This window comes from Armigeres subalbatus, chromosome 2, assembly GCF_024139115.2.
Source record: "Armigeres subalbatus isolate Guangzhou_Male chromosome 2, GZ_Asu_2, whole genome shotgun sequence".
Classification (NCBI taxonomy): Eukaryota; Metazoa; Arthropoda; class Insecta; order Diptera; family Culicidae; genus Armigeres; species Armigeres subalbatus.
Window position 1 is genome coordinate 280,239,043 of NC_085140.1, and position 15,210 is coordinate 280,254,252.

Here is a 15,210-nt window from a genome sequence, read left to right on the forward strand (position 1 = left end):
CGATGGTGGAGTCAACGAGCAGTTTACAGCAGTTAGTCTTATTCATCGAATAGACGGAGATTCGGCTAGATTTGTTCTGATTGTTATATATTTATATGGCCTAAGGCCGGAGTGTCCTCCGCAGTAAGATTTTGTACAAGTCCTATACCAACCTTTCTCTGCTTTAAAACTTTCATAACCAGAGAATCAATTTTTCTGAAATGCGCTTGCGAAACAAGCGACAAAAGAGAACCGACGACAAAGCTTTGTTTTTGTCGCAGATAATAATGAAAAAGATCCGAAAAATTTTGTCAGCAACAAAAAAGAAGACAATCTTGTTGCTAACTTTTCATCCCGTTATTCTGCATTATTTCTAGAGCAAATTTCGGTTTTATGCTATCATAGTTTCTGCTTTTATGGAAATATTCGAGAATCCAACAATGATTACAATATTAGCATCGTATTCTCGGAAATATCAGAGCATGCAAGGCAAATGATTCTTGTCATATTGTGTTCGGGTTCTGATAAAGGTTTGTCGCTAGGTGCGTTTGTCAGTAACAAACTCTGTTGCCGACAAAGGGTAGGGTAGTGAGCTAATTCCCGTCGTAGTAGGTAGTGCTTGGTTTTCAAATCTAATTTTTACGCCAGCCCAACTGCTTACTCTAACTAAGTTGTATGTAACACGTATTTTAGAGTTCCTAGTTTTCATTGTGTACTATTAGCGCATTGAACAAATCATAGTTTATTAGGAATCGGCAATCAAAAATACCCTTTAAATTTTTCAAATTTGTCTTATGAAAATCTGTATACGTCCATGAGAATTTTCATTCGTCCAGTCTAAAGCTCGATGGATTGCTGTCAAATAAATCTGTTGGTATTGGTGTGCGATTTCTACAAGTACACCAAAGTAGTTTTTTATGCGGTATCATACCGTGTTAAATAAAATAACATTAATTCAATTAATATTGGCCTGTTCTGAATATGATATGTGTACATTGTGAAACATTGAATAGAATATGTGTACGGAGGATGTTCGCGGCTATCCAAGAAATATCTGAAGTGGAGGTCTTCAGATCTACACGCGTAACCAATGATCTACAGGCCTGTTTTGTAAATGTAATGTTTCCATTGTAGTATATATAACAGAATCTGCGTATGGAAGACGTTCGCGGTTTGTAAATGTAATGTTTCCATTGTAGTATATATAACAGAATCTGCGTATCGAAGACGTTCGCGGTTATCCAAGAAATACCGGAAGTGAAGGCCTTCAAATCTACACGCGTAACCAATGATCTACAGGCCTATTTTGTAAATGTCATGTACCCATTATAGTACATATAACAGAATCTGCGTATCGAAGACAATCGCGGTTATCCAAGAAATACCAGAAGTGGAGGCCTTCAGATTTACACGCGTAACCAATGATCTACAGGCCTGTTTTGTAAATGAAATATATCCATTGTGGTACATATGATAGAATCTGCGTATGGAAGATCTTCACGGTTATCCAAAAAATCCCTGAAGTAAAGCCCTTCAGGTCTACACGCGTAACCAATGATCTACAGGCCTATTTTGTTGATGTAATATACCCATTGCGGTGCGTATAACAGAATCTGCGTATCGAAGACGTTCGCGGTTATCCAAGAAATACCGGAAGTGAAGGCCTTCAGATCTACACGCGTAACCAATGATCTACAGGCCTATTTTGTTAATGTAATGTACTCATTGTGGTACATATAACAGAATCTGCGTATCGAAGACGTTCGCGGTTATCCAAGAAATACCTGAAGTGGAGGTCTTCAGATCTACACGCGTATCCAATGATCTACAGGCCTGTTTTGTAAATGTAATATACCCATTGTGGTACATATGATAGAATCTGCGTATGGAAGATCTTCACGGTTATCCAAGAAATACCTGAAGTAAAGCCCTTCAGGTCTACACGCGTAACCAATGATCTACAGGCTTGTTTTTTAAATATGATGTACCCATTGTAATACATATAACAGAATCTGCGTATGGAAGACGTTCGCGGTTATCCAAGAAATACATGAAGTGGAGGCCTTCAGATCTACATGCATAACCAATGATCTACAAGATGGTTTTGTAAATGTAAGGTCCCTTTAATATCGACTCATGGAGGTTTCACAGTAACAGAATCTGCGTATGAAAGCCGTTCGCGTATATCCAAGAAATACCTGAAGTGGATCATTTCAGATCGACACGTGTAACCAACGATCTAAAAGCCTGTTTTGAATATATAATGTACTCATTATTTTTGTCTTTCTCGTACAACAAAGTTGTACCGAAAGGCTATCATTTCACTCCAAGAACGAACTTTTTATAGAAGGCCCGGAGACCCATAGTGTTATATACCAATCAACTCAGCTCAACGAACTGTATGCATGTGTGTATGTGTGTGTATGTGTGTGCACAAAAGCTAAGAAAAACATTAGACAACTTTTCTTGTAGTAATCCTTAGCCGATTTTCTCGCAACAAGTTTTATTCGATAGAAGGCAAAGCCTAGGTGATCGCGTTTGAAAGTTATTACGAAAATGGTACATTAAACCGAGTCATATAAGCGACATATAAGGTTGGTGTCTTGACTAAATGCGATAAAGGCAGTTTCACTATTCGTGAACGCATTCTGTTCTTTGTACTACAGAGAGCATGTACCATATTTGAAATCGGAAAATTGATCTTCGGTTATGCGTGTAGATCAAAAGGCCTTACTCCAGGGATTTCTTGGATGACCAAGAACATATGCAGTGAACGCATTCTGTTCTTTGTACTACAGAGAGCATGTACCATATTTGAAACCGGAAAATTGATCTTCAGTTACATGTGTAGATCGAAAGGCCTTACTCCAGGGATTTCTTGGATGACCAAGAACATATGCAGTGAACGCATTCTGTTCTTTGCACTACAGAGAGCATGTACCATATTTGAAACCCGAAAATTGATCTTTAGTTACGCGTGTAGATCAAAAGGCCTTACTCAAGGGATTTCTTGGATGACCAAGAATATATGCTAAGAACACATTCTATTCTTTGTACTACAGAGAGCATGTACCATATTTGAAACCGGAAAATTGATCTCTAATTACGCGTGTAGATCGAAAGGCCTTACTCAAGGGATTTCTTGAATGACCAAGAACATATGCTAAGAACACATTCTGTTCTTTGTACTACAGAGAGCATGTACCATATTTGAAACCGGAAAATTGATCTTCAGTTACGCGTGTAGATCAAAAGGCCTTACTCCAGAGATTGTTTGGATGACCAAGAACATATGCTGTGAACGCATTCTGTTCTTTGTATTATCAATTTCCCACCTTATCGGCCGCGATGATTTGTTATCGTCGCAAAGCAAATCGTCGCCGAAATCGTCGCCAGCAAAAATGGTCATAAGATCTGTCAGATCAACTTTGAACAAAATTGTTTGATTTCAATCATCACATTATTTCCCGAAATTTAGTACTATTTTTCATGCATATTTTCATAATTTGGCTTTGAACTACCACAGATTGAAAATAATGATATTGGCGACGATTTTAAAGGTGCTTAAAAAGTGATCGGCGCGTTTTGTTACCAGCGAAATTTACAATACTACAGAGAGCATGTACCATATTTGAAACCGGAAAATTGATTTTTAGTTACGCGTATAGATCAAAAGGCCTTACTCCAGGGATTTCTTGGATGACCAAGAACATATGCTAAGAACACATTCTGTTCTTTGTACTACAGAGAGCATGTACCATATTTGAAACCAGAAAATTGATCTTTAGTTACGCGTGTAGATCGAAAGGCCTTACTCAAGGGATTTCTTGGATGACCAAGAACATATGCTCAGAACACATTCTGTTCTTTGTACTACAGAGAGCATGTACCATATTTGAAACCTGAAAATTGATCTTTAGTTACGCGTGTAGATCGAAAGGCCTTACTCCAGAGATTTCTTGGACAACCAAGAACATATGCTAAGAACACATTCTGTTCTTTGTACTACAGAGAGCATGTACCATATTTGAAACCGGAAAACTGATCTTCAGTTACGCGTGTAGATCAAAAGGCCTTACTCCAGAGATTTCTTGGATGACCAAGAACATATGCTGTGAACGCATTCTGTTCTTTTTACTACAGAGAGCATGTACCATATTTGAAACCGGAAAATTGATTTTTAGTTACGCGTATAGATCAAAAAGCCCTACTCCAGGGATTTCTTGGATGACCAAGAACATATGCTAAGCACACATTCTGTTCTTTGTACTACAGAGAGCATGTACCATATTTGAAACCGGAAAATTGATCTTCAGTTACACATGTAGATCGAAAGGCCTTACTCCAGGGATTTCTTGGATGACCAAGAAAATATGCAGTGAACGCATTCTGTTCTTTGTACTACAGAGAGCATGTACCATATTTGAAACCCGAAAATTGATCTTTGATTACGCGTGTAGATCAAAAGGCCTTACTCAAGGGATTTCTTGGATGACCAAGAACATATGCTCAGAACACATTCTGTTCTTTGTACTACAGAGAGCATGTACCATATTTGAAACCGGAAAATTGATCTTTAGTTACGCGTGTAGATCGAAAGGCCTTACTCCAGAGATTTCTTGGACGACCAAGAACATATGCTAAGAACACATTCTGTTCTTTGTACTACAGAGAGCATGTACCATATTTGAAATCGGAATATTGATCATCTACGCATCCTTTCTCTGTACCACAAGGAGCATGTACCATACTTAAAACAGGACTGCAAATCTTTGTTCCTGAGTTCAAGCCATTTCTTGGATAACTGGAAGACTTATCTGTGACTTCATGCAGAATAGCTATCATTTCGGTCAATTTTGAAAGTCAAATTCGAAAGTTTATTTCGGTTCCAGTTAACAAAAAATTCCTAGTGCAATCCCATTTCGACCGCATAAAAATGGTTTTGATTGTGCTGCCATTCAGTTAAATGCCTCAGTCTGTCAAACAACTTACACACATGCTTAACATGTACGTGGGTAGTGCTGCCAACAAATTTCTATTATGAAATTATTTCTCCTGTTTCAAACTTTTGGAATAGTGGAAAATTTTAGTATGAATGACGATTGTGTATGAAAAATATTTATTTGGAAGACTTTACTTTTATAACGCTAACGGAAAATTATTGAAAAACCTACTTTTATTGACTGCATGATGTATTATCCAGCCGGATGACACCATCTATGCTTCTGGCTCCAGCATAAAATTCACGTTATTATTTTGTTGTGGGCGTTATTTTCTGATACAATATTGTTACCAAATATTCAAATATTTTTTCAAAACCGTACTAACCGTGTTGTGTTGGATGACGGTCTTATTACAATTAAATTGAAAATCGAACACATTTTTCACGGCACGGAATAGGTGGTATATAACGATAATAGTAATAAAATCATTTAAATCGCTTAACAGCAATTACTCCATCACAGAAAATTAGTCCTGAAATGATGTTTTTGTTTACTAATTTTGAATTGTCAGTGGGGCCCACCGCGCGCTAACCCCAGAGATGTTAGCCACCATTTTTCCCATTGGTTAAATAGGCGATGACAGTAGGGTGGTATTATCAGATGTGTAGCATAAGATTATTTCAGTTCAAACCGCCAGTTTGGCAACGCGTTTTTCGACTATAAACAAGGCGACGAAGAAAATAAATTTCAAACGCTCTAAAGTTTGAAAAAACAGATCATTTGAACGCCTTCCGGTAGTTATTTTTCAATTATTTTTCACTTGAGCAATGAACATTGCTTTTATTTAGTGCGCAGTGAGAAATTTATGTGAAAAAGTGCTGTGAAAATCAGTGAATTACGTTGATTTTGGTGACGGTGTTGTGCGTCTTCTACAGCAGTGAACGAACTGGATTTTCCTTCGTCGCACGGATAACGTAGGAAATTGTGCAAAAGTCAGAGCCGCAAAGTTAAATTTAACTGTATTTCAAGTAAGTAACACCGGAATGTAATTTGAATGAATGCAGATCGTAGTGTACACTTTTTTCTATCTCGCCAGATGATTAGTTTATTATGTTAGTTTACGATTCGCGAGTATTTAGTGATTTAGAATTTGATATGACGAATGCTAGCGCCATGGACGAATTAGCGCATAACCCTATATTATTAGGCGTTGCTCGAATATTGATTCCCTGTTCATAACAGACAAATTCTTTTTCTTATTGGCATTAAATCCTTTCACTGGGACAGAGCCGCCTCGCAGCTTAGTGATTATTATGCGTTTCCACAGTTATTAATTGCGATTCTGGGCCCCAACAGACAAATTACCTTATTTTTTTGTCGCAGTCGATTATTTGACTTAAATAACGTCAACTTTGCCAAAGAAGCCATATTTTCTAACGGCTGTAACTATTACAAAAAACAAAAAAAAAACAAAAAAAAGTGCTGCATTGTGAACCGACCTGAACAATGAGATTGTTAGTGTCAGTCCAAAACTATATTTCAGCACTTTTTTCTATTTTCGTTTTGTTTTTGGTTTTCAACTATAGAGATGACAAAACAGATGGGGTTTTTGGAAAGCTAATCCTCAATTAGTCAAGGAATAAAAAATGTTGACGTTATTATCATAAACCAATGAAAAAAAAATACTGTTTGAGACCAATACAGCATTTTATGTTTTATGTTTTGTAACTAGCTGCTTTTTATAGAACCACCACTGTGTGGAGACGCAGCGGTCAATCCAGAGAAGAGAAAAACGAACGGAAAACTTCGTTATTTTTCGCAAACCGTCTGAAAACTGCCATCAGGAAATGAAAATAAATAAATGTTTATTTTGAAATTGTTTCCCCCGGTCCGAACGTCTGTCTGACGTGCTTCCCGCTGACTTTTGGCGCCTTCTTGCGGGCGTAGCAGTTCCCGCTGGTAGATTCGCCAGAGGAGCCAACATTTTTCTTACTGCTTCTCAGCAGTTGCAGTGCGCGGTTGTCAAGTACTGGCTGTATCGCGATGCGACGAACAGAACACGGACGGTCGTTGGCGCGGATTCTCGTTCCAGTTCCAGGTATTTATGTGTCGGATGATGGCAATGATCCTAATGTGATTTGAATTTAAATTGAGTTTTTTTTTCTCCTGTCGCTACCTTGTCGTTTTTGCATCCCTCTGCAGCAACGACGTGTCAACCGACAGAGCATGGCACTTTGGTACACTGTTCAATAGATTCTCAATGACTTGGATGGATGGTGTCGGAAATCGATACATGATGAAGATAGGTGAAGTCACGTTTCTTTTGTTGCAGTACGGGCAGTTTGAATGGTGGATCTTTTTCGTTATGCAGGCGAAAATAGCAACATCATTCATTTGAGTTCTTAGGAAAAAATATTTTGGAATGATTAATAGCGGGCTTGGTAGTCATATGGCTACTGCTTCTGCCTCATACGCACGAGGTCGTGGGTTAAATCCCAGGTCCGTTCCATTCTCCTACTTTGTATCTTTCTCTTTATTCCTCATGTTCTAGCAATCGCTAGAACTGGAAATGGACTTCCATACCGTTTCCATTACTATTCCTATACCTCCAACTTGAGTATTCTATCAGTAATCTGCTAGAATTGGAAATGAACTATAGAGCTCGTTTCCTACATCTAATTAGAAATTCCATCAGTTACCTTCTCCTATCTATCACATTGGCAGCTCGTTAACCAAGACGGACCCCTGCCTCTCCAACCTAACCCATAAATTCCAACAAATTCCGCATGAACTCGTGGCAAATGCAGAGGTATATTCGGCTTGCAGTGGGCGAGTGATTGCATCATTATTTCCTATCCCTTCCCTACATTGACTTGCATTCTGACGTGGCAGGCGCCAGTATGACCTAACAAATGAGATCACCAGTACTTGTACATTGAAGATGTGTGCTAGTCCCAAGCAAACATCTGTTGGTTCCCTGTGCAAGAACAGCTGATCTGGTCATAATGGAGTAGCAACTACGAGCAGTCAATCAAGCTCAAGCTCAAGCTCAAGCTCAAAAATATTTTGGAATGATTAAAAAATTCAGAATAAAAGAACCAACAAAAAATCTCTGCGAAAAAAATTTATTGTTTTTCATAAAAACATATATAATGGAGAATACATAGGTGAAAATATTATGTAATTTTAATGTATTTTCATGCAAATATCTGGAATATGTTAAGGAACCTCAGTTATATCTGCATAATGAATTATTTGTATCTGTCGACAAATACAACACAACCCATCAAGTTTAGCAGATTCCACTTTTTTATCGCATCCATTTTAAATCGAATAATGTTAAATACAGCCCACGATAATGGTTCCTACCGGGAACGCTATCAAACAACATAAAATGTTTAATCTCTTGTTTCCTCTTGAGACTTGTGTCCGTAGATCTATACCCCAATTCTATTTAAAACGATTCGACTGACGACGTGATTGAATAGAATATCGATTCTGTAGCGGAAAACAATTTCAATCGACACCGTCGTCGACACGTGTGATTACGGGGTTGAATGTAGCACCAGCAGAAGTAGCACAATCGGAATTGAATTATCCAGCTCTCTGCTTTTCCTCTAAGGACAAGCTGATTTCATTATATCGATGTTTCGCTTGATTTTGTATCAATTTATTTGAATAAATGCGGATGACAGAAAGTGGGATCGGAACACGCGTTTTACTTTCGTTAGGTGGAACTTACCAACAACGTGCAGATAGCCGAACTGCGTCTTGGCCGTCACGGTATTGATTTGGCACATGTAACGGCCTTTGTCCTCCTCCTGGACGTTTGATATGTGTAGGAACCATGTTTTGTGCTTATCATGCTTGTCATGCGTCACGCTGATCCGCGGATTGCGAGTTATCACATGATTATGTACAGTGAGAATCGCGGACTGCTCGAAGTGCATCCACGCTACCTGCAACGAAAAAAAAAATGAATCCAATTAACATTAAATCTCGTCTGACTATCATTAGAGCTGATTCAAATGAAGATTGGTTCAATTGTCATGATCCATGGCCTAATCTGATTTTCAATGTTAATTGCAGGAATAGTGTTTGTGTGCCATTTAAAAAATTACCGCAAATGTTCCCGTGTGGGAACCGATGTAAATACTGTCCTTTTAGTAAACGTGAATACTTGCCACAACTCAAACTGTATAAAACATAAGAAGATGTAGTGTTCCATTTCAAGTTTGGATTTAAACTGAAGTCAAGTCTTTAGATTCACCAATTGGTTAATATGTACATGCTTTGTTATGCTTTCGAGAGTAGTTGTAATGGAATTTGTGAAATTCCGGAAGCAGGACTTCGTCATCAAGGACGCAAAGTACCGCATCGAGTGATTATAATATTTGACCAATGTCCAGTTATTCAACCAAACATTGCTCCACTTTTTAAAATGGTAGAACATCCCGCTAATAAATAAAAAAAACAACCACTTGATGTGGGTATTTGTCATAAAATTCGAAGAGATGGTTCGGTTATTTATGTTATTTTTTTATTTTATTTTTATTTTTCTTTTTTTTTTAACTAATTTTATTTGCTAATTATCTAATACATGCATTCATCTCTTAGACTAGGTGTTCCTTGTTTTCTTAACACTATCATCCTTATTTGCTATGTTACGCTTTTAGTTATTATTAATACATTTCAATTGCCTCTGGCAGTTAGAATTTTTTCCTCTGGTTGAATTGAACCATGTAGGAATTACAATGTTTTCAGCTTAAACTAAACTTAACCTATTTTATACTAAGGGTACAAGGAGTTAATCGTTGCAATAGAAGATTGCAACGATTTTTGTCTAAAATTGGAAATTATTTTGTTGGACATTTGTTGCAATGTCTCAATATTAGAAATTCTATGAAGTTCATTGGTACTATACCACGGAGGCAACTTCAGAATAATTTTCAAAATTTTATTTTGAATCCTCTGGAGTGCCTTCTTTCTGGTATTGCAGCAACTAGCCCATATTGGCACAGCATACAACATGGCAGGTCTAAAAATTTGTTTGTAAATCAAAAGTTTGTTCTTAAGAAAAAGTTTTGATTTTCTGTTTATAAGTGGATATAGGCACTTAATATATTTGTTACATTTGGCTTGGTTATTTATGTTATGATTTTTGTTTGCTATACCGCATTGAGATGGGGAGAAGAAAAGAACGTCCAGTATTTTTTTACGTCTGGTGGTTTTCGTTTGTCATGAGGGTTAAAATCGTCGTCAGAATACGGGAAAAGTCACGGGAACTTTTGGGTATTTTTGAATGGACTCCGTGGTTGGGGAGCCCTGATCAGGTAGGCATAAATAGATAAACCTTTGCGCATTATGAGCCTTCTGCAATGGAAGAGGTAATGAAAGCATACAAGGGGAATATATTGCTAATAAAATAATCAAACGGTTTTAATTTGCAGAAATACACACTTTGGAGGTATATCTCCATGAAGACGTAAACAGCCATTCTGAATAACTTGGCAGAAGAGTGCTACTCTTTCAAATTTAGGAATATTAATTTTAGTTTAAATGATCTAAGTTGATATTTACCATGAATCATGATAACTTCTTAAGCAATCTAATTACTACAAGCCGTTTATTTATTATTTTATCTTATTTATTACTAGTCGACCCAGCAGACGTTGTCCTGCATAATTGGCGAAAATGCGCATTGTGAACTGCTCATGCGAAATTTCCATACGAATCTTTATTTTAGTTTTTCTCGATTTACTCAACCTAACTCGTGATTTTAGCATAAGGAAATATCATATAAACCCGTCGGAAACGATAACGAACATATCTGCTGAAGGAATGAAGAAAATCCATTCAGCCGTTTTTGAGTTATGCGGATACGAACACAGACCATTTCATTTTCATTATATAGAAGATTTATTTAGTTTACATATAAACAGATAACACTGAATCCAAAATTTGACGCCACAATACACGGTTCGAGGCCACATCTCTCCATTCTCGGATGCGCTCCACGCTTGGCAAGTCGTTTTGCACCTGGTCTGCCCACCGAGATCCGAGATCTGAAGCACACGCGTCTAGCTCCGAGAAATGACTGACTGTGCTTGCATGTCTGATAACCAAGCGGTGGGGAAGCATGGTACTAATACACATTCATTACTTATACTATAAGATGGATTATACTTAAGGTTTGTACTGTCTACCACATCTCCCTTTTTATAAATAGAAAGGTTATTATTAATATTATTTGTTATTCAAGAATAATTGAAAATATATATTTATATGAAACTAAGGATACTCACTGATCTAGTAGCATATAGTATTTACCTTAGCAGTACATGTGAGTTTGTCTACGTGATCTGTCGGAGCGTCGGAGCGCTTTGTCGTCTGGTTTCTCTTTAGTAACCTCGATGTCCTCGGCGTGGTCTGTAAGTTCTGCAATCTTCTTCAAATGCAAAACATTCTGCTCGTACTTCTCCCCCGTTCCCAATGAATAAATTCAAACATTCGAACTGGTACAACCCTGGACCTAAATCTTTTCCTCGAGGAAGATGACCGTGAGTTTGTTGGTTGGATGTAGGTTTTTCTTTGTAAGTACAACATCACCGATTGCTATAACACTCAGCTTTGGTGGACGACTAGTATCCTCTCACTGCTTTTAAGATGATTTCATTTCTTTATCTAGGTCAGCAAAATTAGTGGAAGTCACTGCTGTGACAGTTCGTTCAAAGTTTTTTTTATACTCTTTGCGCGTGACTTACAACTCTGAAGCAACCCAGCTTATCTTGCCTGTAGTCGAATGAGGAATGTTGTTATACATTTTTAGATGCCGATCTACTTCAGTTCGGAATTTACCGTATAGAACATTAAAAATCTTCTATCTTTTCAGTAAAGGGCGGTTTTATTTTGCACTTTACCTTAACGTTAGTATGGAACCATTGATGTGGCGTATGGTTCAGAAAGATTCATTTGGTTTGGCAATACTCCTCGAATTAAATTGAAACGGAACTTCCCAGATACCGAAGATTTTGTCCCATATTTTGATGGATTGCTTTACAGTTATGATCGTCACAGTCTCAAGTTCGCATGTCGACTGAAATAATCAATTATTACCAGAATGTACCCTCCCAACAGTAAGACAATATTGATTCATGGTTTATCTGGTCCTACGCTGAATTGGATCTGGGAAATTTAGAACTTGTACCAGCCGGCAACCTTCACATCTTTCGCATATTTCATCAGCTTCTCGTCCCATCTTTGGATACCAACATGTGTCTCGCAACCGTCTCCTCATAGATTGACCGAGGTATCCTTCATTCTGCTTCACAAATTGTTGGAATACCAAGCTTAGAGCGTCAAAGAATAAGGCTGTTTTCATACGTGATCTCAGTACCAAATGCAAAATAAGATTTTATCTGATCTTTCAGCTAGCTGTTAATCATTACATAGCCCGTAATTAATTATCATTATCAGTAGTCTCAATAATTTAAGATATATCTATCGCAGCGGTTTCTTCGATTGATCGGATTATACTTTCGACATATCGGTCATATTATAAATCTTCTGTTTTACCTATTACCAAAGTATAATAAATTGACCGACGTTTGTAAACTTACATCTCTTCTTGTTATGCACTATCTAGCAGCTTAACGTAATAAGCAATCAGCTTTATTAGGTGACCCCTTCCTTTAGAATCTGAACATTTGCAACCTGAGCAACTATCTTTCATTTCTAGGTATTGGACAATGCCTCTAACGGTCGATGATCTGTTTCTAGCGTGAATGATATTTCAATAATGTAGATCTGGAAGCGTTTTATACTCAAGATAATTCCCAATACCACCTTCTAGATTGGCGGATATCGCTGTTCTGTTTTTAACTAAGTACGCGAAGCATAGCACTGCTCCGAGTATTACTCCCGAAACATCCGTCACCAAAATGGGTCTTTCCTTTAAGTCGAAATATCCCAGATGTGGGGATCATCATTCAGTTATCGGTTGGATCTTTCCCGTGGCAATAAGTTTCATATTGCTTGAACTTTCATTTGTTGACGTTGAGCGATAGACCGGATTTAATCAACGTATTTAGCGCATGTTTCACTGTTCCGTCTTGGTAGTCCTTTCTCAAACCCCACATCAGAATGTCATCGATAAAGCCACCATATACGACCTCTATCAAGTCAAGAAAAAACACCAGAACGTTAGGTAGCTTTAATGATTTCCCCAAATACACGCTACGAAACAATCGCGATGCGATTCTATCGTTTAGCGACTGCGATTCTGTCGCCGTTGCTATGGAAGCGTAAATGGAACATTGCCTACAGCGACCCAACGATAGAATATCGGCGACTAGCTATCGCCGTTGCGGCAATGATATCGCTTATGTCTGGAGGAGCCTTTACGACATAGACCCCACTTTGTGACTAAAGTTGTAATGTCTCGACTTCCTTTCACTAGTTCAACATGATGAAACGTCTGTTTGGTGTTTGGTATCGCAAAGTACTTCGCTGCACTGAACCTTGCAAGAAAATTTTCAAAAACTGGATAACGTTGAATAGCTTGATTTGCTCACGTTATATCGACACACAATCTAATCATTATTATACATTCGGCTCTAAGGACGACACTCAGGAAGTTGGTTTTGTTACACGTGACCTATCGTCCATCACCTTTTTTATACCTATTTTCCTTAGCTGCTCTAGCTTTGATTTGGTCTAATAAAGAATGTGCATAGCACGTCGAGGAAACAAAACGATCAAATGGCAAACTTCTTCTAAAAAAACTTAAATAATTTTCTTTAACTAGCAAAGTCAACAGAAATCTTTTAAGTTTCGCAATCTTTTTTATGTCCACATTGTTGACATTCTTTCCAATCGTACTTGGCAGGCAGACTTGCAAAAGCCTCATATTCCCTGCTGTTGTTTTCCCTAGCAGACTTTTTAATACCTTCGATGACATAAAACGTGTTCGCTGTTGAAATTGTTTCGGACCCCCAAGAACTCCGTCAAAATCGTCATCAGTTTCAGAGGTACTCATCCGTACGCCAGAAACTGCTTTGAATCGTTCACTCTCCGCTATTACTTGACATCTATCATATTTTGCAGTTTTCAGGTTGCATTGTCAATAAGGGTATACGTGGATCCAGAATCTACGAGCGCATCGATGTTTCTTCTACGTAACACTTGATGAATTCGTCCTTCTCATCAGCCATATTGTAGACTTACAACTGCTTCTGCTTACCATCGATTTCCACACAAGTCTCGACATGTCTCTCAGTCCTTAACCGCTTGAAGTTAGATTCTCGGTCAGATTTAATCGACGCATGACTCCGTTGTGATGAAATTCAACGTTAGACTTCCACTAGACTTAGAGACGAAAAATTACCTTTCATGAGGCAACGATGAGTTTTATCAGTAGCCGAAAATTCTCAATTTTCCCAATGTTGATATCTGCCGCAACGCCAGCATCTAGCTTTATAAGCCAAAATTCTACTATTCCTGTGGTACGGAATGCTACGCTTTCAGTTGACGGTTGATGATCTAACTGGATCCAGATTTCATCAAGGCTGCTTCATTACTTCATTACTTCGATAGGCTCTCCATTACTTCGAACCATGGATAATATCCATGGAACCCAAATCACAATGGAAATAGTATCCCAAATGGAAATTCAAATCAAACCACTTCTTCATGAGACACTGCCATTTCGACGTTGTACTTTGCAATAAGTGAATTCAATCACAGCTCTATGCTTCCATATGTCTTCTAGCCACATATTTTATTCCTTAGTGAATTGAATCACGTTTCTTCCTCAAAGTGTATAGTGAATTTTTCATAGTCTACTTGTCATCTCTTTGAGTAATTAGTGAATCCAATCACGCTTCTTGCTCATAGTCTGTAGTGAATTTAATCACGTTATCCCCAGTTTCTACTCTGAATAATCAGACATTCACATTCATTGTAAGCATTTCATCCTAAATTCTAGAATAAAACAAAGAATTGAAATAAACCTAATTTGTGTGCAAATACCACAAACATCTGTTTCAACGCTGCATATTTCCAATGAACCCTAGTGCAATGCTGAAGGTCAACGTCAGTCAACGCATCAGTATGCATGCATCAATGACTTATGTCTTCTCAGTGAAGCTACTCTCTTTCCGCTATTCTAAATTTTCACACCAATACAGTGAATTGAATCACATTCTAGAACGCAACAACTTAGAACTCTTGAATGAGCCCACTGTCAGTGAATTCAATCACATGTACCTTTCAAGAGCCTGCGCTGCTC

At 37.9% G+C, this 15,210-nt stretch overlaps 1 protein-coding gene across 3 annotated transcripts in view; it reads right to left on the reverse strand.

The window, feature by feature from the left end:
• LOC134212313 (neurotrimin-like) overlaps positions 1–15,210 on the reverse strand; it is a 332,613-nt gene that overhangs the window by 176,250 nt on the left and 141,153 nt on the right. For all 3 annotated transcript variants that reach the window (XM_062690045.1, XM_062690046.1, XM_062690048.1), the window contains one exon: positions 8,665–8,881. In XM_062690045.1, coding sequence (XP_062546029.1) covers positions 8,665–8,881 — 217 coding nt within the window. The remainder of the gene's footprint in view (positions 1–8,664; positions 8,882–15,210) is intronic.